The sequence below is a fragment of the Triturus cristatus genome, chromosome 7 (genome assembly GCF_964204655.1).
Source record: "Triturus cristatus chromosome 7, aTriCri1.1, whole genome shotgun sequence".
NCBI classification, from domain to species: Eukaryota; Metazoa; Chordata; class Amphibia; order Caudata; family Salamandridae; genus Triturus; species Triturus cristatus.
In genome coordinates, this window is record NC_140590.1 from 483273611 (window position 1) to 483298538 (window position 24928).

At 41.5% G+C, this 24928-nt stretch overlaps 1 protein-coding gene across 1 annotated transcript in view; it reads right to left on the reverse strand.

Annotated features, from left to right (window-relative positions):
- The window catches only part of USP43 (ubiquitin specific peptidase 43), a 920725-nt gene that overhangs the window by 64972 nt on the left and 830825 nt on the right, over positions 1-24928 (reverse strand). Inside the window, exon 9 of the mRNA XM_085616819.1 lies at positions 24211-24314. Within this exon, the coding sequence (XP_085472945.1) occupies positions 24211-24314 (104 nt within the window). The remainder of the gene's footprint in view (positions 1-24210; positions 24315-24928) is intronic.

Sequence of the window (24928 nt, forward strand, 5' to 3'; positions counted from 1 at the left end):
AAGTTTGATGGCATGGCGAAGTTCCGGACTACTTCATGGCAGTCCACACTGAGTGGCGGTAATATCCTTCCCCTGTGCCTCTGTCCATCCAAGCTGGTACACTGAGAATACCATGTTTAAGCAACTGATCTCTCAGGCTACCAGGTGAAGACCATTATCTGACAAAAGACTGATCTGGCAGAAAACTTGCTCTTGCTCAATAAAGTTGCTTTAGAACAGGGGTATTTCAAACTGTGGGGGGGGGGCGCCCCCCAGGAGGGCCTCAAGTGATCCCAGGGGGGATGCAAGGCTCTGCCCAAAAGATGCATTATGTTGATAATAGTGCTTTGTTTTCAACTAACAAAAATAAACAGCGGTTGGGAGAATGTGTCAAAAGGGAAGGGACTCTAAATACTCTTCAAGACCCCCATTTCTAACAATCACACTGTGGATACGTTTACACTTAGTAAGACCTTCCTGACAAGAATAGTATGTTTGGTCATCATGTATTTGATTGCATTTTGGTAACAGAACTTAACTGCAATGTTTAAATAAGTCTAGACATATTTGGAAACTGCCAGTTGAATAGAATAATTGTGAAAACTTTTGAGGGGGGGGCGATGTTTTGTACCTCATTGGGAGGGCATGGAATAAAAAAAGTTTGAAGACCACTGCTCTAGAACGCCACTTCACTAAGCGGCCACTTTGCTTCAATTACTTAACAGGCTGCTCCCATGCTTCCTGAGCCGATGATGTAGGGCTGTCTCAGATGACCATCTGTATCCCGTACTGATATCTCCAAGCACCCTCTCCCACTCCCCAACAGACTCCTCAGTGCACTGAGAAGACACTTGAGTGGGGTAAGAAGGGCAGAGGGGGCTGTTGGAGAGGTGAAACAGACGCCTCCTTAGCTTACCCTTTCCACCGCAGCGGCAGCTTCCATTACAAAGCTTTTTTTAAGCTGAAACACTTTTACGAAACCTCTCTACAGGCTTAAGACAACCACAGGACCTATTTTATCAAGCCACAGGCAAGTTGTGCAGTAAAACTATGGCCACTGATTCACAACACACCACTGTTTTATGCGACGGCCTATAGCAAATCCCCTACATGTACAGCATCTGGGTAAATTACTAGGAAGCGGTGCACCATAGCAGGTCGTTGATACATGCTGCAGGGAAGCCAAACTTCAAGCATGGTGGATCACAACTGGGGAGGTTACACGTGTCAGCAATTTAGCAATCCAGCTGCAGTGTTTCATTAACAATTTGGCCTCTTAGTTACCAATTCACTTACTTCAAGTGAAGTCGTATCTGCTAATGAGAGCAAGGCCAGTTAGACCACTAAACTTACACCAGGCTTAAGACACCTAATCTTATTAAAACAAAACTGGAAAATAATTAATTGCAAAACGTTTCATATTGGCATATAAAAGAACTAGATCCAGCCCAAATAAAGGACTCTAAAGCAACCAGTCAAATAACAAACTTGTTAGATATCATGACTAGGCTTAAAGTAAAAGCTTTTACTTCAGTGGGCTGAGATTTGAATCTGGAAGTGAAGATACTGTCGATGAAAGCAGCTCGAAACCCACCAAAGTAGAATTCAGCAAGACAACTAGCTTGTAATGTAAGAAAAGAAGCGAGCCTTGTAAAGCTGATGAATGCGTTTATGAAGCTCTCAAGCGAGTGCCGATCTAGTGAAACTGCCCTAATGAAACTCTAGTGAAATGAGTTGTAGTTTATTTCGGGTGCGAGTTAAAGTTACTTGAGAGCTATATCTGGTGAATTTCAGTGGGTTTGTTTGTTTAAAATGTATGTTTTGAAGGTTTTTTTTAAATACCTAACTAGAATGGTCACTTTAATTTTTTTTTTTTTTAGTGAATGTCTATTTTTCTAAACTGAAATTACAAAGTTGATTGCCAGGAGTGATGTCGGGTTAGGTGGCCAATCCCCCGCAGGTGGCTACCGCAGGCCTCGGTTGGAATTGAATTGTCCACCTCTCCTTTTTGTTTTTGATGCTTCGAAAGATCCACAGATCCACAGCCAGTCTCCAGTGGGCTGCGCTGGGCACTACAGGGGATCCACAGAGCCACAAAACAGCAGAAAAAAACTATTTGGAACCCACAGTCTGGTCCTCCTGGACCCTCTGCATATGACCTATGGGTTAATTGCTCCCTTACTCTGCCCCTTCAGCCCTATTAAATAAATTCTAGGACTCCGGGACCACGTCCCCCAAGTCCTAAGATGATGGCTGCAACATTTATCTCAGGATTCGGGCAACTATGGGATCACACGCTTGTGAATCGAATTGTCGGATACATTGTAAATAGTCTCAATCAACCAATCAAAGCACAGCTGGACCCGCAGATCCTCCTCAAAGGATAAGCAAATACCCAAAACTTTTGAACCTTAATTTCTCAACAACTACTGAACAGATTTATCCCAAATTACAAGTAGCACACTTTCGGTACCAAGTTCTAACTCTCTGAAAAATTTGGTGTAATTTCATTCAGCCATTTTTACGGCATCGCTGTTCAATTTTGCTATGGAAAATTGCTTGGGGAAGACGTGTTTTGGATCCCCCCCCATTTCTTGGCACCCGCTTGACGGATCACCCCAAAGTGTTCTAGGAAGGAACGGAGGTGGATGAGACTTTATTTGGAAAGTTTTGTGAAGATTCGTAAAATGGTGCCAAAGTTATTACAATAACACAGATGCTTTTTCTATGGAAACGTGGCCCTAAATATTTATTTAGGCCTAAAACAATAAACATGTCATAGGAATTTAAATTAAATAAATGTAATTATTTTGTGTGTATGCCTCCATTATTGCCCATGGCCATATGCTTGCTTGACTTATTCCAGTGCTGGGATGGAGTACATTTATGACTGTTTGTAGCAAAAATCTTATTCCTTTGTGGGTGGATGTTTTTATTAGCATGCCCTTCCCAAAACTCCTTATTTTCCCCCTCTATAACCCTCCTAATATTTTGCAGTAAATATTACCCTTTTTCCAGCCGCTCCTCTGTACACTCCCATGTTTACTGCTCAGTACTAAACTTACATGTGTGGAGATCTCCCCAGAAAAAGATAAAGGGGACTTAGACTTCCAGCTGTAGGTTTGTGAATGGCATTTTGCTGAAAGTATGTAACACTACTGTAATAGCACAGAATCCAGTCTGTGAATAGGGCCCTATCTAATCTCTACACACATCTTCAACAAAACCCTTAAAGAACTTTCCATTGTCAGAGCTCTCAGCGTTCTTTTTTTATCTCCAAAATAAGGGGCTAGATCTCGAACCTATTGGTGTATGTTTAAGATTTCAGGGTGAAAGAAAAGGTCCTCACCAAAGCATTCCAACTAAAGACAATTAGGGTAACAATTTCAGCTTTAAGGTTTTTTCCCCCCATAAGACACTCCTACAGTGGTGGAACCTTCAATCAGGGGCTTATCAATCAGGGTCTTATGAAGCTGAGCTACTCACCCGTGAGGGTCCCAAGGCGGTGGTGGTGGGGTTCTGCAGGTCCCCCAGGGTGGAGGATCATTCGAAGAGCCAGGTCTTGAGGTCCTTCTTGAATTGGTTGAGCGACGCTAAGTTAGGCAAGTTTTGCATTTTTGAAGGTCAGACTCAGATTATTCAACCACGCAAGCTTAAGATCATTTGGTTGGGTAAAAGAAAGCTAAGCACTGTAATCACTTCTATGTGAGGATATGACTTTTTTATTGTACTTTTGTTACCAGTGTCTTTTCTTCCTCTTGTAACTTAGCCTGGATAAAACATCTGATGCAAAGCAAACACACTAAGTAGTAGGCCTGGGCGGTAAATTCCGTTCCACTTGCGGAATTTGCGGATTGGCCAAAAATTCCATGATCCGCGGCTTTGCAGAATTTTTTGCTTGTTTGCGCTTTCAAAATGCATGTTCACGAGATATTTTCCCCAGAGCACGCAAACAGCATTCGCGAACAGAAAAAAAGCATCGCGAACGGGTGGAACAAGCAATTCCACGTTTTCGGGGAACTCTGCGTGTTTGCGGAGATTTTTTATCGTTTCGCGGAGCTTTGCGTAGCGCGATTACGCAAATTCTGCCCAACCCTACTAAGTAGTTATATGACTCACCTAGGTGAATACTTGGCAACTGAGGTAGATGGGAGGGGCCAAAGGAGTGACAGTGGTTGGCATGGGTGATGGCACACACAGAGGGATGGTGAGGGGTGATAGCAGTGCAGAAAATGTTGGTTCAACCTCAGTAAGGTCGGATGGAAATAGAGATTGATGGTTTATACTATTAACACTAGCAATGCTATCTTTCATTTGTTTTTTGTTTACTCAGTGGCGTGGTTATTACGCTATTTATAGGCCATTCAATTGGTTTGGGATAACATACTTTAATTACTAAAATGTAATTTTTTTTAACTTTTAGAATGGACGAAATATTGATAACGTGTTTAAAAGCTAAAGGCTTGAATAATAAGTGGAAAAAGATGCTATGTTTGCTTGATTAATGACAGCAGTTTCGCCCTATTATAATTCAACTACAAGAGACACCTTAATAAAGGGCAAGAAGATACTAAAATAAAGTATACATGGATTGCACATAGCTGTGGTTCATTGGCTTCTATTGCACACAGAGGAACAGCTGTTACAATTAATAACAATGCTAACACAAGGAGATGATGGACGGAGCGCTGAAACTTTTCGGACACTCACCACCAGTCATAGATTGGGTTGAATCCATCATCATACTTTAGCTCACTTCACCATCCCAGTTTAGACCTCGCTATATGCAAATCAGTCTTGACCCTCTGCCTTATGGGAACAGTCCAGCCCAAACTGCCAAGCCAGGATTTCCCTGGACCGCACGCAAGCATCCTGGGACCGGTTTCTGGGTAACACCCCTCATCAGCCAGGTTAGCTTGCATTCAGTGGCAAAGTGAGCAAGGGACCCACGTCTGGGCATACTTTGCCAACTTAGGGCAAACAAAGCAATCACAAGGAGATAATGGTCCGAGAGCTGAAACTTTTCAGACACTCACCCCCAGTCATCTGTGGGAGTGAGTGTCTGTAAAATGCTAGTGCTCCGTCCATCATCTCCTTGTGTTTGCACAATTAATAACTAAACCACCATTCAACGTGAAACCCCTCCTTTGGACAAAGAAGGCTTTTGAACAATTCTCCTGATTAGCATTGTCCAACTAATTTTGTTTGGTACTATGGTCCCATACATGACACCTAAGTAAGATAGAAGGTGCTGCTGTGATTGTGGATAATTTTTATTATCTGCTCAACATGCATTTAGATCCCTCAAACCCCAACTGGATTCAATATAAGAAAAAAGCCACAAATCTTTAATGACATTAGTAGTCAACTTGGCCTACTTGATGTACAGCGACATAATAATCCAAACATTAAATGCTATTCTTATTTTTTCGATATGATTTGATCGGTATCTAGGATTGAAGTTTACATATTTTTTACATGCCCTGTTTTATTGATTAAATACCACGCTGGGTTTTCTTCTGATCATTCTGAAGTTATTTTACAATTTTCCGCTATGATAAATAAACTCCCCATTCCATTCCAAGCAACTATAAAAAAACAAGTACAGAAATTAAGTTCTACATTTTACTTGACTATATATCAGTTTATTCAACAGATTGATTTACCTGTGCTCATTCTAGAAGCTGACCGGCAAAGCCTGCTTTGGCGCAGAGCTTTAAATGACTTTTGTTAGTGACTTGGATATACCTTTAGTAGTCCTATTTAAATAATTTAATAGAAGGCAGACCTACTCTTCCTTTTGGTAGAGGTGCACTGATAAACTTTTAAAAACCAAATATAATGGCAACTGATACAACTTATTATAGGCCCATAACGTTACATAGTACTCATTTTAAGTAAGATTATAGTCAATCGTCTTAATACTGTACTTTCATAGCTCATACATTTAGATCAAAATAATTTTATACCAGATCTGAACTTTGTGTTAACACATACTACATGTCAGAATTCATTGACTTTGTGAACTTGGATAACATTTCAGCTGCCATAATATTGGAATCTGAAAAATAACATTCAACCTCATGAGCGGGAGTTTTCTACTTAATATTCTGGAAAAACTCAATTATCCATTGTGTCTCACAATGTCAATTTGTGCACTTTATCAAGACATATCAGCTCAGGTAATTATAAACAGTCCAAGCTGCTGGTCAAATCTTTTCCAATAGATGTACATGTAAGGGTTGTCCTCTTTCCCAAATTCCTTTTTTTTCTCTCTATCAAACAACAACAACTACTTATTTGAGCAAATAATTCAATCTCCACACTATTCCCTGACATTTTTAACCTTAAACTTTAAGCAGATGATGTTGCCTTATTCTTGGCACCTATACATAATATAAAATCTGTTCTGGAGGCAATCAAAATTGCACTACTCTGGATGGGTACAAAACTAATGAACCCAAAAGAGAATTCTTACTATTTAACAACACTCCTGAAATCCTTACACAGAGTTTAAGATTCAAGAACACTTTCCGCAGAGTTTAAGATTTAAGTACACTAACAACCCTAAGATATATTTGGTTTTTTTCTCAGAGCAATGCAATGATTTGCTTTTAAACAAATATGTTCCATCATTAAATACAGTTGAAAGACGTCTGTCAGTTTTTGAGTGTCTTTTGTGTCAGTGGTTGGGAAAATCACTTTAATTCTCTTATTTTTGTTTTACTTTTTGACCATCCTAAGTAATTTAGATACAAGTATTTCTCGATAAATTAAAAGGTTTATGTTCTAGTTTTATATGGAACAAAAAAACATCACAGAGTTAAAATGAGGTTTTTACACCTACCTAGGGAAGAAGGGAGGACTCAGATTTTCGCTTGTATTACACTGCTGCTTCTGTTTTACAAAGTCAGCGTTCCTCTATTACATTTTTCTATTTCGATAAAACCAAAATTACAAATCTTCTAAGAAATATGGTTATATCCAGTCTGCCTTGTTGTATAAAAGACCCAAAGTTCCAAAAAAACGTGAGATACAAGACTTTACACTATATATGGAAATAAAAAATACAATTATTCACCAGTATGGGATTCCATTTTATCATGCTGAAATCCCTTTTTAATGATGTACACATTTAACCCTGAGCATTACAAAAGGGCTGATCAAAACAGATTCAATTGGGCACAGTTAAAATAGCCATATATATATATATATATATATATATATATTTATTTAAAAGAAGCCGTTTTTAAAGACTTCAAAATGCTCTCCCACAAGATAGCCCAATAGACACAGCTAATATATATAGTTTTTTGCAGATAAAATCTGCTTTTAATGACTTTCCTAAAGATGAAATAAGGTAATCAGTTGGTTTAGTTACTAAGCTTGTTTTGCGATAAAAGACATGGGGACTGATTTAAAGTTTGGTGATAGGTTACTCTCACGTGAAAGATATCCTGTCTAGCTTATTAGATGTGCATTATATTATATGGCACTTGTAATAAAGTGGATGGGATATCCCATCTTGTTGTGATGGAGTAACCTGTTCACCAAACTTTAAATCCGTCCAAGGATATTTCAAATAGTTGCTGGTACAGGGAGCTATGTTCGGACTCCACTCCGCTACATACTGAGATGAGAATTAAGTGAGAAATTGAAACTGAAATTTAAACAGATATCAACTCTTGGAAAAGCCATTGCAACTTAGGCTACACATCTTTGAGGCAGGCTAACTTTCACTGTATAGAATACTATAATGGTTGGATGCTTTATTATACATCTCTCATAATAAGCTAAATGTTTCCAACTGCCACCAATAAATGCCCCAAGTGTAATAACATGAATGATTGACTGATGGTTATGTGGTTGGGTGGTCAAATTTGTTTGAGAATGTTAGTAAACGTGTCTGGGTGTCTATTCAGCCAAATCCCAAGACAGCCAACCTTGATTTAATAGATCCCTCTTTTCCAATTGATAAGAAAAACAAAAAATCTTTCTCATCTGTTGTGATTGCCTGCTGTTGAGTCACCACCTATTGGAAGTCATACATTAGATTTCAGAATGGCAGGCCAAAATGATCAAACTAGTGAGTGGGAATTTAGGTACTATGTTCAAATGAATTGTTTGATAATGTATTTTAAAAAAATGGGGTGGGGGTTTCCTTCAATTGAAATGGTATCGCAGTCTACATACGGGTAAATGAAATATCATTTTCAGGCTAACTTACTGATAAAGTGATGAAGGTTCAAAGATGGATTTGCACAAACGCTAACAAGTTTTGTGGTAAGCTTCTGCTGGAGGATGTTGTACAATGGGAAATATTTACTAGCACCATCACTTTAAAGAAATAGTGCTTACTTGTATTTGTTATTTTCCTTTTACAATAAATTGTATTACATAAAATGTGACTAAGGTTCTACTATGTAATGAGATTTAATAGGAAACAAAAAAGCATTGACTTTTTACTGCAAGGACTTGTGGAAATGGCACAGATGCTCAGTTGAAAAACACTTGAAATTCTGCCGCCGAACGCAGGTGTAAAAGCGCAAACATAATCATATTGACAGCCAAGCAGGGCAAATTTACACCCCAACAAATCAATGCCAGGTTCGAAGTAAAGAGACAGATGAGACATGTGTATAGAAAATACCACCTGGCAGACATGCTATGCTGCACGGCGGAAGGCAGCCTGCCTGTACATGCACACTTCAGGGGGTGGGAGTAATGCAGCCTGAAGGTTCTCAACCAACCTTCTGTTCAGCCCCCTTGCCCCTCCAACCCCCCAACATATTGTGGTGCACAGCTCCAGGCATTTCAGTGTCACCCATAGGTTATTGTCAGATGTAACATATTATATGTGAGCGGTTCTTGCTCCCTCCTCCACTACAACGCCCTCTGTAAACATTAACACCCAGATACACCTAATCCCAAGGGTCTGTCTTTACCAGGGTGCAGCAGTGCGCAGTGCTGGTCACACACAATCGTTACAGCCCACCCCTAAGAGATGTTGAGAGAGAATTAATGACGTTGAACAGGCGATCTACACAGATCTATTACACATTCAAGAGGGTTTAACAGATTGGAAAACAGATTAGGTTCTTGTTTGTCTTTTGTCGGTTTCACTTATCCTGCTGTCATGTTGTGTAAGTCTCTTACACTTTCTCCAGGAAAGTATTTGTTGGAGGAGCGGGAGGAGTTGCAGGGGTGGAGCGCATTGGAAACGAAAAAACAAGCATAGGCAATGTCAATAGGTCTGGCTTGAAAAGGAGTGTTGTATGGTATTGTAAAGCATTACAGGCAAATAGCATGGGAATGAAAATGTATTTGTGTGGAAGCAAAGAACTGTAAAATAATATTGGTGTAGGTTATGAGGTCAGGTGACTTCAGAGCTGGACACAAGGTGAGTCATCTGGACTGAATGGTACAAGGACTGAAGCTTGGACGATCGCCTCTGGAAGCCACCTTGCCAGCCAGTGAAGGGAACACAAAGCTGGCATTTACCTTCTAATGAAACCGCTAGGAGAAAAAAACAACATGGCAGGAAAAAAACCTCCTGAATTAACCAATACAACAAGAGCAGGCTGGGAACGCAGAAGGAAACCAGATCCAAAACCAGGAATCTAGGAGCTTTGTGACGCACTGGACAATCCTTCGCAAGGCCTTCCTATAGGAAGAAAAGATCTGGAAGTAATCGAATATCAGGAGGAAGTCAAACCCCACCATTGGAAATTGGCATGCTTCCACAGGGAAACATAAGACGGTGGCCATGATGGGTTGGGAAAGGCATAAGGAAGCCCAGCTACATCTCGGCAATGCCAATGCATGCTTGATCGAGAGCATAGCATGCCGACACCTAGAATGCCATGCCCAGGACACTTCCTAACCCAGACAGCACTACAGCAGACCCCACCCCTCCTCCCCTCCTCCCCCCCTTCCCCGCCCGACGTGCTCAGATCCATCCACGGGATGCATTCACCGTGCGCATCCTACTGCAAAATAACAGCATGGCCCATGGCCACGCGTGACAGTGACAGTTGCACTGCCACACCATACATAGGTTAATGACTGCCCTTCTCCCATCAATGCTGCTGCCAGACAAACACCATAAATGATGTAGTTATCTAAGACACTTTTATAGCATTACAGTGTCATATGTGTGCCCCTGAAAGGCCAAGCGCCGCCAGTTGAATAATTAAACAAAATGATCACAGCTATGTGGAGGGCAAGGCCTGTTTTTTGTGGAAGCACACAACTTCTGCCCAATCAAAACATGTACTCATTGTTCTCAGCATGTGGGCGGAGCCAAAGCCCTTCCCTAACGAAGCTCAGATAGTTGTCTGGCGACAGCTGCGCGGTCGAGCTAGACCATAAAAAGAGCAGAGAGCATCCGAAACAGACTGAAGGAGGCATACCATGTTAACTTCTTCTGGGATGAAATAGATCATTTCAGATTTCAAGCTGATTTTCCTTATAAAAATGTGTATGTCCCCTTAGAACCACACATGCCGTCACACAGTTACTATCTTGTACTTTGCATTTCTGGGCTATGCCGAGAGCCTCTGTCACAAATGATAGCAACGATCTGAAGTATAGCAAAAGATCTATCAGGTTTTTCTACACTAATGCTGGATTGTGTATGGTGCCAGCCAAATCCCATATATTTCATAGACATACAAAAATGACGCTCAGCCAAACACATGCTTGCTGCCATTGAATGAATGTGCCAACATCCTACGAAACTTTCAGAAACCTCGAAGTGTTGTTAATTTTTTATCACCAAAAAGGCTTTTAAATCTTTATTGGGTTACATTGATAACAGAGCTTACAACAGTGGCGTAGCTAGAGCTTTTGACGCCGGAGGAGCACCCTCAGTTTACCGCCCAGTAGTGGTAAGAAGGGGTGGTGCTGGCGAAAGACGGCGACAAGCAGGGGGTTGCAGGTGTCTGACAGACGACGACGAGCGGGCCGACGATTGAGAATAAAGAAGAATCAAAACATACCTAGCACTCGTGGCTCACCGCCATCCCCCAAAAAGTGTCTCTCAAGGCGGATCACCCCCTGCACCCTTTAACTACGCCACTGACTCACAAGCCTATTGAGGCTGAAGTATAATGGTGAATGGTTAAGGGTCAGAAAAGGATACAGTGCCTCAGAAGTTTAAACTTACTTTAAACCACATGTGAATCACATTTATTTTTGTTTGTTCATGGGGAATGATTAGCCCTTCAAAAAGTAGCACAGTATGCACCCTCAAGCAGTACATAAGAACTTTAGCAGCAGGGTAGACACACAGAAGAAGATTATGGCACATGGCATTTTTAGTTATACAACCAGGGGCGTTGCTTCGGGGGGGGGGGGTGGTTCTTTGGGGTGTTACACCCACCTAAAAAATGTATATTATGGTAAGTAGTTGGGTTCAAGTGCTTCCCGTCGGGTATAGTGATGTGTCTGTTGGATTTCACCAGGAACTTTGACATACGCACGCAAAACACACATGCACACTGCTTTACTCGGTTTTGGAAGTCTTAAAAATAGTTTGTTAGTTTGCAAAATGTCATTTTCCTCACACTTCGTACCCCTACCAATCTGCATTTCTTTCCCCTGCCCCTTAAGCCCCCTCATATTCCCTGCTTGTCATATAATGTATTTTAACATTATATGTCTGCATGATTGTTGGAAAATCTGAAGTTCACACCCCCTTAATCTTACTGACCAAGCTACGCCCCAGAAAGCAACTTGGCCAGAAGATGACATTTTAAAATAATAGTTAGTATAAGGGTATTCTAAGTTTTTGTTGTGCGGTGTGGTCTCACAGAATTTGGATTAATGGTATAATTGCAGAGTTTTTCACTTTTCCTACGCCTAAGACATCTTTGCCTACCACTGGCATGTCAGTACTCATTTTAACACTCAAGATTCAGCTAGACTTCCATCTGCTATGCTGATCCCTGCATGTACCTCTGTTCCCTTGTTTTAGCTGAATAGTGAACAACAGCACCTAGAGTCAATGTGGTTTAAAACTGAGCATCTGAAGACCAAGCCACCTTATAAATTCATCCATCGAAAGAGGTGTGAAAAGAATATGGAACTATATAGACAGTCCTTGAGTAATTTCCATGTGAAGGTGCTTTAGCCATCCCATGTGGGGGCTTTGCGGCACTACCAAATATTCACTGATGCACGCAGAGTTGTGTTCTGATGCTCTTTTGGTTTATTTTAGGTTTTGTTATAGATGAGCCTTGCCTCAAAGGTGCAGTTGAAATACTGTAGAGCACAGAGTCAGTCGCAGCAGAGGTACCTTCAATAAAAGGTGTCGTTCACAGAAGAGTATAGTTTGCAGTGACACAATTGATGTTACCAGGATGTGCTGGTGAGGGATGGAATAATGCAAATGGGAAGGCACTAAACACCTCATTGTAATGCTTTTCTCTGACATATTAACAGACCGAGGCACAGGGAGATACCTGGATCTAGTCCTTCTCCCCAATCCTCGCCTTTTCCATCATCTTTGCACACCACTCGATTGCTTTGCGGTTAGTTGTGCCCCATCTATACATAGATATAAGTACTGAAGCTAGGATTAGAATCAAGGTGTTCATCTTTTATGATCAAATGTCTAGCCACAATGCCACATATCTACCCTATGTGTTCACTTTGACACAGTTCGGTAGCTTCACACACATTTATACACAATTCGAAAAACGAATTTTCCACTTCACCCTGTTCATGATGGAAAACCAAGAGCATGAGGAGTGAAGGTCCACAAAATCCTAGCCTAAGTTGATGTAAACTGAGTACAGGACATCCATGGCCCATGATGTACAAGCCATCATAGGTGATGACGGAGTATGGAAAGAGAGGCAGACCAAAAGAAGTATATAGGCAATTGCAAAATATATAGGAATGCACAATAGAAAGATATTGAGGCAACTTGAAAGCGCCATACTAATTCTGCCATAAAAAGTCTTAAATTTCCTATTAGTTCAAGGGTTGCCATCAATATGTTTACCGGCACAAAGCAATGGACAGTGAGAACACAGACAAGCAAGCATCGGCAAACCAGATAGGGCTCCTTTATGTGAGAGCTATTGGGTTTGCCAGTGACTTTTAGCCAAATGGTGGGAGGGTAGAGGCATCTTGGCTGCTCAAAGACTTGTGGCTTCTAATGGCATAATATATACAATATTTCTTTAGAGAAAAACACACTTTATTAGGGAAAAGTATATAGAATATTCCACGTAACAGAACGTCATCCAACTCTTCGTAGGGAGCAGGTAATACAAACATCCAAGGGACATCTGACTCTCGATTAGCCCATTGGAATATAATATAATACTTTTTGCAACAATGAAAATAATGACACAATTTCTTTCTAATGCAGTGGTTTCCACCTCATTTTCAGCATACCTGTTTTTAGATCGAGCATTCAAGACCTCTTGTATACACACATATATATATATATATATTCACACAATAAATCCGCCAAGATTGTCTGGTTGCTCAGGAGTCCGAAGACTCAGAAAAGGAAGTGTTTCCTATATATACAACAATTCACGTAAATTAATACATAAGAAAATAAACAAAAAAAACGAATAATATATATAAAAATAAATTTAAAAAACAGATTGAATGAAGAAACCAACAGACATACATAAAAAAAATTAATAAATCAAAATTCAGCACTAAAAAATAAGAATGGAAATGTAAAATGGCGCCTAATGTATGTCAATGTTGAGTGTGGGTTAACATTCTAGTTCACAGATGAACACTAGATCAATTACTTGTTTTTTGCACTTTGTCACTTTAAAAAGACTGTCTAGATGTTGGGACTCTATGGTCCAGTTGAAGGCATTCGCCGAAACGCGTCGACCGTCCCTGTTGGTGGGCACCTGGTAAAGATGGAATAAAACGTTACTGACTGACCTTGCAATTGTATTGGACTTCCTTGTTGCTGTGGATTTCTTGGTGGTGGACGCTACTGAGTTCTTTTTTAAATATATAAATAAATATATATATATATATATATATATATATATATATATATATATATATATATATATATATATATATATATATATATATACACACACACATACATACACACATATATATAAATAAATAATCGCTCCATGGTTTGCCCGTAGCAAAGAGATGCACTCTGACACCAGCTTGAGGCTTCAAGCCTTTATTGGTATGGATAGCGCCACATCCACAGATTGCAATAAGCAGTTCTTCCGTCAGAATCCGCCTGACACGTTTCAAAGACCAATCCTTCTTTCTCAAAGGCTTCTGACAGGAAAGGTTACGTACACACCGGTCCGTGTTCCACTTAAATGCTACTTTACCACGCCCCCAAATGGGCGGCTCAAATGAGTCTGTGGGGTATTATGTGAACTGTAGTTCCCGGTGCTATATATATATATATATATATATATATATATATATATATTACCTACTGGCGGTCGCCAGTAGGTAGTTATAGTTAGGACCACGTTTCCATAGGAAAACCTCAACATTCTATTTTGAATAACTTTGGCGCCGGTCGACGAATCCTCGCGAATTTCTCAAAATAGGTGGGGCGCTACGCTCCGCTCCTACCCTGAAAGTCTCGGGGGGATCCGTCAAGCGGGGGCTGAGATAAAAGGGGGGTCCCAAAACGCGTTTTTCCCATGCATTTTTCCATAGGACCTTTAGAACGAGCTACAGCCCGAACGGCTGAACAGAATTACTCAAAATTTGGCAGAGAGGTAGTCCCTAGGTCAAGGAAGTGCCTTTTGTAGGTTTGGTGTAAATCTGTTCAGTAGATTCTGAGAAAATAGCCTTTAAATCAATATATATATCTGAGCCCGCTTACGGTACGCTTACCGTACGCTTACGGTAAGCGTACGGTGGCGTGCGCGAGCGCGATTCTGATTGGCTCTTAGATCTTAGTAAACATTCGAATCGGCCGAAACCAGGAAGCGGCGGCCGCCATTTTGTGTATTTCACTCTGAAAAAAAAGAGTGAAAACAAGGAAAGGGGGCAATGAGGAGAGTTACAGACCCCCTAACATTTGTAAGGGGGTCAAAGAAGGACAGAAAAGTACAAAGAAAACATTTATTGATTTTAAAAAAAATCACGGGGTACGCGTACGGTAAGCTTACGGTAAGCGTACGGTAGGAAAAAAAAAAAAAAAAAAAATGAAAATCAGATTTAAGTGTTTAGATATTAGGGGGCTCTAAAAAGAGCCGTTGTGTTTATGAAATGATTTTTTAGTGGTACCTACAAGTAAGTACCGATGCAGAGTCTAAGGTTCAAGAGGAAGACTCTGTTCCCTTCATCATTGAAGTGCACACCATCTCCTCTATAAATGTCTTGCATGTCATAACGCAAGTTGTCGTGGTAAATGGCACCCATACCATAGTCACGGAGGAAAGCAGAAACAGATTTGTTGACGTGCTTTCTTGCTTTGTCATCGCACCGCGTGCCCACCGTGCGTGCACGGCACTAACTGCGTAAAGTGGGCACGCGGTGCGCGAAGCGCACCGCGTGCTCACTGTGCGCGCACGGTGCGCGAAGCGCACCGTGCGCGCACGGAACGAACTGCGTTAAGTGGGCGCGCACGCCACGAATGGCGTAAAGTAACTTAGCATTTAAAAAACCGTACAAATTCACTGAAAAAACCATAGGTTTCACACACGTTATAGTTAGGAATTAGCATTTAAAAAACCTTGCAAATTCACTGAAAAAACCATAGGTTTCACACATGTTATAGTTAGCGGAAATTTTACTGATAAAAAACCAATGAAATTCCCCCGTTATAGTTAGTGCAGGCAACTATAACTCACGCGACCGCAATCTTCTGCTGATGACATATGTGTCTTTATGAAAAAAAAATATTTGTAATATATGTATAGCTAAAAATGTATGGAAGAAGACATGGGCAAATAAGTGTCTAAATACAGTATTAGCATCAGCAGAGGATTGCGGTCGCGTGAGTTATAGTTGCCTGCACTAACTATAACGGGGGAATTTCATTGGTTTTTTATCAGTAAAATTTCCGCTAACTATAACATGTGTGAAACCTATGGTTTTTTCAGTGAATATATATATATATATATATATATATATATATATATATATATATATATATATATATATATATATATATATATGAGAGATTATTCCTCACTCAATTCTGAAAAGATTTGTGAGCACTGTCCCGATGGTGGCAGTCACCCAGATCCACCCTCTACTCCGCCAATGATGCTTTGAAGAACACAGTCCGGGCAGAATACTTCAGGTTTAGGTCATCCAAGAGATTTGAAATTAATATTTCATTTTTAAAACTAGATGTAATTTTTATTTTACACCTGGGACATACCAAGTTCTTATTAAAGGTATCATTGTGCAGAAATAGTGTTAACAGAAAAGTCTGGTGTTGCATTAAGCGATTCAGTTTGCTCTTCCTAATCCTAGCCAGAAGTTCTTTTCATGCTTTAAAGTTTTTAAGCTTATTTCTGCATAATTTAACTTTGATATGCATTGTATGCATGCCTTTTACTCTGGAACGACAATTAAGGAGTGTTCATTTCTTTTAGCTATCGCTAACTGCAAAGTGATCTGTTATAATCCTTATGTTATGGTACCCAGTACTTTTGGCCTCCCAAGAGGGTGACTTCTTGCCATGCCTGCATGATTTAATATCCATATTTTTTTATTAATAAAAGCGCTGCTGTTCATTTTAGATATTTAATCAGTGGTTAGCTAAATGACAATTAGATTGCATGAGCAGAAAACCTGTCAAATTGAGTACAATTTGCAAAACTATCTTGGCCGAGCATTGACAATGAATTTTGACTCCCCGGACCTGATATTAGACTCCTTAAAAAACTACGTGCATCTGCTTTTAATTAACTAAAAATAATTGGCATATCACCGCTAAAAATCACTTGATGTGTTTTGATTGATGCTCTGTAAATCCAACATAATCGAAAAGTCTCCGTATCAGAACTATGATCACTCCTCGGTCCGTCTATGGAGATGATCAATGTTCATATAAATCGCCGATGTCCTCTCAGTCTTATCAGGAATAGCAGGATGGGTTGACGTTCCATGCCGAGTTATGTTCCTCCATGCCCTCTGATGGTTTGCCAAGGACCGCTCTGATATTTCACTTTAAGCTTGAACTAAACAAAAAAAAAGTAAAGGAACTACCTGATAAAATAAGACATTCCGTTGCCCAAAAGATAAACATTGAGCCTGTGTGTTCTTGAGGTTTCGGCTATCCAGGATTACGTTTGGTTGCTGAGTTGTGGTTCGAACTCTGAGTTCACGTAATGAGGAATCTGCCCTGTGTGCCTGTCCCCCCTGATTTTACAGTGTGTCTGACCTTTCTGTGCTATTAATTCTGAGGACCTTGGAAAAGGGCAGTCTTTCCCTCTCTATTCACATCTGGGGTGTGTCTATCTACAAAGTGGTTTAGAACAGTATCGTTTCTTCTACACCCCTAAACTTGGACTTGCTATGCTTTCTCAAGGTTGGTAAACAAACAAAAATGGGAAGGTATTCTGATTTCTTTTTTATCTTGTGGGAAGGACAGGATCAGAACTCTCCTCGTTCCAGAGGTTCTTAATGATGAGGATAAAGCGGGGACAGATGGGAGCGTGTGAAGTGAGGTTTCAGCAGCAAATGCTATGGACGTCTCTGCCAAGGGAAAATACTTCACTGCTTTTTTTCATAGGCAGTTCAATACTCTACTGATGCAGTCACACATAGAATGTAATAATGTTGTTGGTGTGCATTGAGGCACTTGTCTTTCTATGTGTTAAAAAGCCATGGAATGTGTCCACAAATGTTTCCTGAGGCAAGCATGATTTCCTGTATCACACTGCATGACCCAGTGTGTAGTCATTATTTAGCTCTTCAAACCCTGGTGGCACAGCACCCAGGATAATCTGCTGCATGGCTAAACACCTCTAAGGTCCCAAAGGCAAGACCTATTGGCTATGCCAATGCTTGTATTCTGTTTTCCCTTGTCTCCCAATGACCTTGTTTCTCTGTGTATGCACACGCCTGTACTGGCCCAAACTTCTCTCCATGTTCACTTTCAATTCCTGTAACTTTGTACCTCTCTTTCCTCGTGTGTACATTAATCTCTGCCGCTGGCACTTTCGAGGGGCCACATTCCAGTCCATTATGTTTTTGTCCCACTATTTCACTCTAGGCAGAGATCACCCATATGCAAACCAGATAAGTTCATTCTCCAATGGGAAACGTCCAGCGGAAACTGTCAAGGTACGTCCCTTCTGCAAATTGGAACACAAACTTTATTCTGGTGGTGGCCTATTTTTGGTGTCCTCAGTGAGATTCACCTTGAGTCCAAGGCTCTTTGCCGGTGATAGTCGCCATAATGACAGCAGGGCAACGTCCTCTGCATGTAATGGCCCTCATTATGACAGAGATGACCCCTAAAGTGACAAGGATGCGTACAGTAAGTGAAGAATGGCTGCAATGTACAGGACCACCATTATGCAAGAGATGAAAAGAAACTATTATGCCAGGTCTAGCCACCATTATGCCAAGAATGTGTCCACAAATGTTTCCTGAGGCAAGCATGATTTCCTGTATCACACTGCATGACCCAGTGTGTAGTAATTATTTAGCTTGTCAAACCCAGGTGGCACAGCACCCAGGATGATCTACTGCATGGCTAAACACTTATAAGGTCCCAAAGGCGAGACCTATTGGCTATGCCAATGCTTGTTTTTGGTGCAAGTGAGTTCACTTAGATGGTCATGCTTGAAACCGGGGGGCACTCCAGCAATTTCTGTTCTCCATTAAACTCCAAAGCTGGCAGCTATATGCCCCTGCACTCAACTACTTATCACTACATCATGCTGAGACTATAAATGGAGAAGTTTTTCACCAAGCTTCGCATCACTGACTTAGGCTATCAATGTTGAATGTATGACCAAGTAAGTCCCCGTTAGACTCACAGACGATACTATCACCCTGGTAAAGGACCCAACTGAGGGTTACCTTTCAAACTGCACATTTCGGGCATGAATATTTCTCCCAAACGCTCTAGGTGAGCCAGATTAATTTGTTATTAAACAATGCAGCAAACAACAAATGCATCACACACATAGCTACAATAATCAGAAATACAAAAACACACATTGTTCAACCCATCAGAACACCCTCCAACTCAAAAAAATTTAACGGGGATGTGTTATCACAAAGTCACACAGGACTCCACACAACCTCATTGGAAAGCAATCCCACAACTTGCACAAGCACGTGACTTATGCAGCATGGTTGAAAAGTAAGCAGTCTAAAATGAAAGCGGAGGAGTACGCTTCGAAATTGACAAAAATGAACGCTTTGGCCTGGGAAGGAGTGTGACTTCTATGGTAGATCAAGAAGATATTTGCTGACACTATCAAATCTCAGGAAGGAAAACTTCTTGCAGAGGCCAGAGCCAACAGGCACCAATGTATAGCGCTTTTATCAAAAAGATTAAAGGGGAGGGCAACAAGTGTCTCTTTTCTGCCAGGCAGTAAATGAAGCGAAGCAGCACTTCATTGCGCTGTGCCCAGCATATAACACATACCCTTCAAGGGTGGAAGATATGTTTCCATCTGAAGGTGGGAGGTATAAGACACTCGCAACAGAACCTTTTAGTTCTGGCTTGATATTGCAGCTGTTGCCAGATATTATGTGATCAACAGAAAAAAGGCTTTCAGAAGTAATACTGGGAGAGACTTAGGCCCCACCCACGTTTGTTGGCTTGAGTATTGCATTTGTTCGGGCAGACGGTCTGTGATTCTACTGGAAACGAGTGCTGGTATTGCCCTTTTTGCCTTGAGGGGAGGATTTTCTCGGTACATCAGGACACATTTGTATGCATAATGCTTGCAAGCTTATGCACAATTTGGTAGGCGTTTGTTGGTTTTTCGCTAATGAGGATGCCCAAACTGCAAACAATTTCAATTTATTAGTAAGTGATTTGATATAGGTCACAGGGGCGTGCCGATAACATAGACTTTATAAGTAGGTTGCCATTATTAAAATCACAGGGCTGTTTTCCGCCGAGGGTTTCTGAGTGGCCAATTATACAACTAGTGCGATGCTAGAGGTGTCTCGGTCCCTCAGAACCCCGAGGATAGAAACATCCCTGTAACTGGTGCGGATCCATCTATAATGTTACATTATACACACTTCTAATGTGCGCTCACAATTGTGAACAGGGTTTTCTAAACGGGATAACTCAGTACAAGTATAAATATTGTTTGAAAATGATATTTTATTTTTAACATTAAGAATGCATTCCTGTAATAACATGCTGCAGATTTCTAAAGTCCAAGGTTTATGCCCTTTTGATGTGTTTCTTTTCAGACTGAAATGTACTTTGCGCTGTAATGGGTTTCCTCTTGTTTACAATCTTGCCTGAGGCTACGCTGGGTACTGTGAGACCTCGTCTCCTACTTTCAATGCTTGTAGGCTTTCTTCTTTGAATAGTCCTTGTAGAGGCAGACAGGGACAAGCTCTGTCACGTCTTTGGCAGTGTTTCTCTTACTGCAGCGCGAGGAAGGAGGCAACGCGACGGTGGTTTATGCCTTGGTGGCTTCCATCTTAGAAACGGCCGCGCGGAGTGAGGCTCCGTGACGCGCTTTGAAGTGCATGTTGAATTTCTCTTAAAGGAATACTGCTTTACACTACTTTCTTTTTAGGCGGTGGATCTTTTTTCGTATTTGCAAATTGAAGACGGTTAGCATTATAAACCACCACTGTGACGTACTACAGTTCTAGTGAGCCTCTCACTGGACTGTTGGCCGCCATTATAAGATTTGTTAACCACCATTGTGACAGAGTGGGTGATCACCTTCAGAAAACCATGTTCACGATGGTGAAGGGGTAATTGAAGTGTGTAGAACATTCATGAGACAACTTTGAGTAGGCTGCATGGTGGAATGGACACTGATGAAGAGCAGCACATTGGGAGGGATGCAGGGAGAGTACGGTCGTGTGGCAAGGATGGTACGTGTAGCAAGCTCCTTGTTACACAGATTCCAATCAAGCGTCGGGATAAATCCAAAGTAGATTTATTGTAATACATCCAGTATATCAGCAATACAGAGAAACAGATGACAGAGAAACGTCCTGTCCAAATCCTCGTCAAACGATAACTGCCTTCCCAGAACCCCACCAACCATGACCTAGACATGGTTCTAACATAGAATCATACAATTAAAGAGACAACACATAATACCATGTAATACAGGATGCTACAGCACGGAACATTGGCGGTGAGAATAAAGCTGTAACGATGCTTTGAACAATAAATAGAAGTTCAAGTATTCTATTTGCATAAATACCCCGACACAGCTGTCCGCCCGTCTACACAGCTTCAATCAACAGCCACCGTTCCTCACCCACAAGGTTCTATTATAGAACCTACTACATCACAAAGATAGTGACATGGCAGTACAGTACCACAGAGGTAATTTACCTCATACCCTCGAACATACTATATGCATTTCAACAGAAGCAGTTTGGGAATGGCGACAGGGAGAGGAATCCGGGCAGTCTGCAACAGCCTGGTAGCAGGAGGTTTGATGCAGGCCGGTGTCTCTGGGTAGGGCTGTGTCAGAGGAGCATTTGGGAAAGGTGAGGTGTACATTCTGTAGTCAGAAGGAGAAGTTTATAGGAGGTCCAATAATGGGCCTGCCAGTGCTCAATTTGTTAAAAAAATAAATTTAAAAAGTGGCTGAAGCTGCTGATAGCTGCCAGCCCATTGGCTCAGCATGAACACAATATGGGAGTGCAAAAAACGGTTATGCCCACTCTGCCTTGTAGAAATAAAATAATGGCTTGAATACACTGAATGGTGAATGATAACTGTACTGACAGTCCTCCTTTTGTTTCCATGATGTTAATGGACATAAACGATGGACTGGTGATCTGTGGTCGTTTGATGCTCTACAGACAAGAACTGAACAGTGCAGACGCGGGACTCCTGAAATAAATGATTGTGGTGCCAACCATCAACCACTCACATTTCTAAAGAAACCATCGGCTGATAAAGCCAATCTGGCTAACTATCACCCCATGTCTCTGTTCCCAGCCTTCGCCAAGATATTGGAGAAACTCCTTGATAAACAGCTTTCTGCCTTTATAAAGCACGCTACGTTACTCCACCCATCCCAGTAGGGCTTAGCCCTAGCTTCAGCACCAAGACCACTCTGGTGGAGGTAGCAGACATGATCTGGCTGGAAGTGGATCGGGGGAAGCAGGTTGCTCTGGGTCTTCTATATCTATCTGCAGATTTTGATATGGTCTTGCACTCTATTATTTTGCAGCATCTCGGTGCTGTATGTGTGTGTGGTTCAGCCTTGGCACTGCGGAGTTCCTTTCTGGCAGAGAGGTCGGATTCAGTGTAGATGGCCCCTTTTGCCTCAGAACCTAAGGTGTTGGGTTTTGGTTCCCCAGGGTTCGCCATTGAGTCCTACACTGTTTAATGTGTATATGACTCCCCTGGCTATGCTGATTGAATCATTTTGCGTACATATTGTCTCGTACGCTGACGATACGCAACTTCTTATTACACTACATCACAAATCTCCCAATGCTATTAGCAATTTTAAGGCGTGACCGACTGTATTATTTCTGTGGATGTGTGATTGCAGTCTCCAATATAATTGCAAGACTGAAAATTTTCTTTTCACCCCCCCCAACCACTCCCCGAGATCTGGAACAATAGCCTTTGACCAAAGAATGTTCCCCCTCCACCTCCTCTGGCAGTGGTAGCATGCAATCTGGGAGTGAAGTTTGATAATTCGGTGTCTTTTGCGTCTCCGGTGGCTGGGGTAGTAGGTACCTTCTTTGGCCTGTTAAAAATGTTAAAATAATTCCTGTACTTGTTCCCTCTTATGCAGTAAAAAATTTTGATTCAGGCTCTGATCACTTCTAGGTTGGACTACGCCAATCAGGGCCGGACTGGCTACCGGGCGTTTTGGTATGCTGCCGAGCTGGGGGCTGATTTCACTGCGGTGGGGGCTGATTTCGTTGATGGGGACCTGCGTGTGCTTTTAAATAAACAAAGCAAAACGAATGGTTTCAAGAACCCGCAGGTCCCAATCAATGAAATCAGCCCCCAGCTTGGCAGCACACCAAAACGCCCGATAGCCAGTCCGGCCCTGACGCCAACTCACTCTACTGAGGGTTGCCTTCCTATCTCATGAGGCGACTACAATTAGTGCAGAATTATGCCATCTGACTTTTGATGTGTCTCCCCAGGGGAGCTTATATTCAGCCAGCCCTACAACATATACATTGGTTACCTGTAAAAGATTGCGTCAGGTTCAAAGGCTTAGTCTTCACTCAGAGACCTTTCCATTGTAAGTGCCCTCAGTATCTGTCAAACAGATTTATTCCATATCAACCGAGTAGCTCTCTTTGGCCCTCCAATTCTCTGTTGTAGGCATCTTTCGGCTTAGAAAGAAAAAATGGGGCGGCAGCTCGTATTCCCACTTGCCTGCCAAGGAGAGGATGCTCTTCCACTACAACTACAGGCCACTGAGGACATTTTGCTTTTTATAAAACTTCTTAAAACTTGTCTCTTTGGGTCTGCTTTTTAATGCTTCCTTCAATGGATCTAGACTTCACTATTCGCACCGGGACACTCTCTGGAGTAGCTGTTGCGCTTTATAAATGCCTTCTTAATCATAATAATAACTGCCACACATGAATTACAGCAGCTGGGGTTTTTGCAGAGAAAAACGGCGTAATTACAATGTTTATGGCTTGTCTATGGGGGCAAGTGTTGACCCCCCCAACCTGCTCATAAGTAGGGTGTTAATGAGTGACTTGGCAGTGGGAAGGAGGGGTCTAATTTTGTCGATGCATACGAGTTGAAGTCTGGCTGCACCGGTGGTACTGGAGACGATGGATTCGAGTCACATATTCTGACAAACTACACCCAAGTTTCTTTCAGTTTGGGAAGGAGAAATCGAGAATGGAGGACAAAAGATGATGGGAAATAGAAGGCACACAGTTTGCCCCCTGCGACTATCTGAAGTGGCCGCAAGCCAACATTTTTTTTTTACAACAAATTGTATTTGGTCATTTTGCAGTATATCGGGCGAAAGCCCCACAGTGGCATGAAGCCAACATCTTGCTGCTATTTAATGCATCTAAACAAACTAATGAAAACAAATTGTACATATTGACAAAAACCATGGAGCTTACCGGTCTACAGCTGGGTGGTGTAGAGGCTTCCCATCCTGAGGCGAGAGGTAGCTGCCAGTCACCGGGCCCCCGGCCACCCGAATTCGGAATAAAACACTGCCATTCTGCAAGAAGAAAAGACAGAGGATCTCAGTCACAGGGGAGTACATATCCTTTCGAAACCAGCGTTGTATAGCATGTACATTAGCACGTGGTTAGTGTATTTGAACATCCACTAACACAACGTCACAGTGGGATGTTCTAGAAACCCAAAATGCCTCAAGTCTTAAGATTCCAGAACAATTTTTATTTTTCTGTTTTTTGACCAGATTAAATTGTCTCACGGAGCTTCCCGTTTTCTGAAATTCCTGTCAGTTTGAATTTTTACAAGACTTTAAAATGTCTGCATTGCTCGGTTGTTTTGTCTGCGTCATGCTGTGACCCTTAATGTGTTAATCAGTAAACTGTTCCACAGATAGGATTTTACTCAGTCAGCCTTTATCTGGCTAAAACATCATACATTTTGGCTGGCTTGTATTAATTGATATGCCTTTATTGGAGCATAACTCACAGACCTTATTTAGAAGGGTAAGTAGACTTCTAGGAGCTTTAGAGACCAAATGGATGCGTCAGAAAACAAGAGTGTCACAGTTTGTGTTTGCCACCAATACTGGGGCCGACCACCTTGTTCATGTATAAAGAGAATACCAAGGGTGCTAGCGTACAACCCTGTGATCGG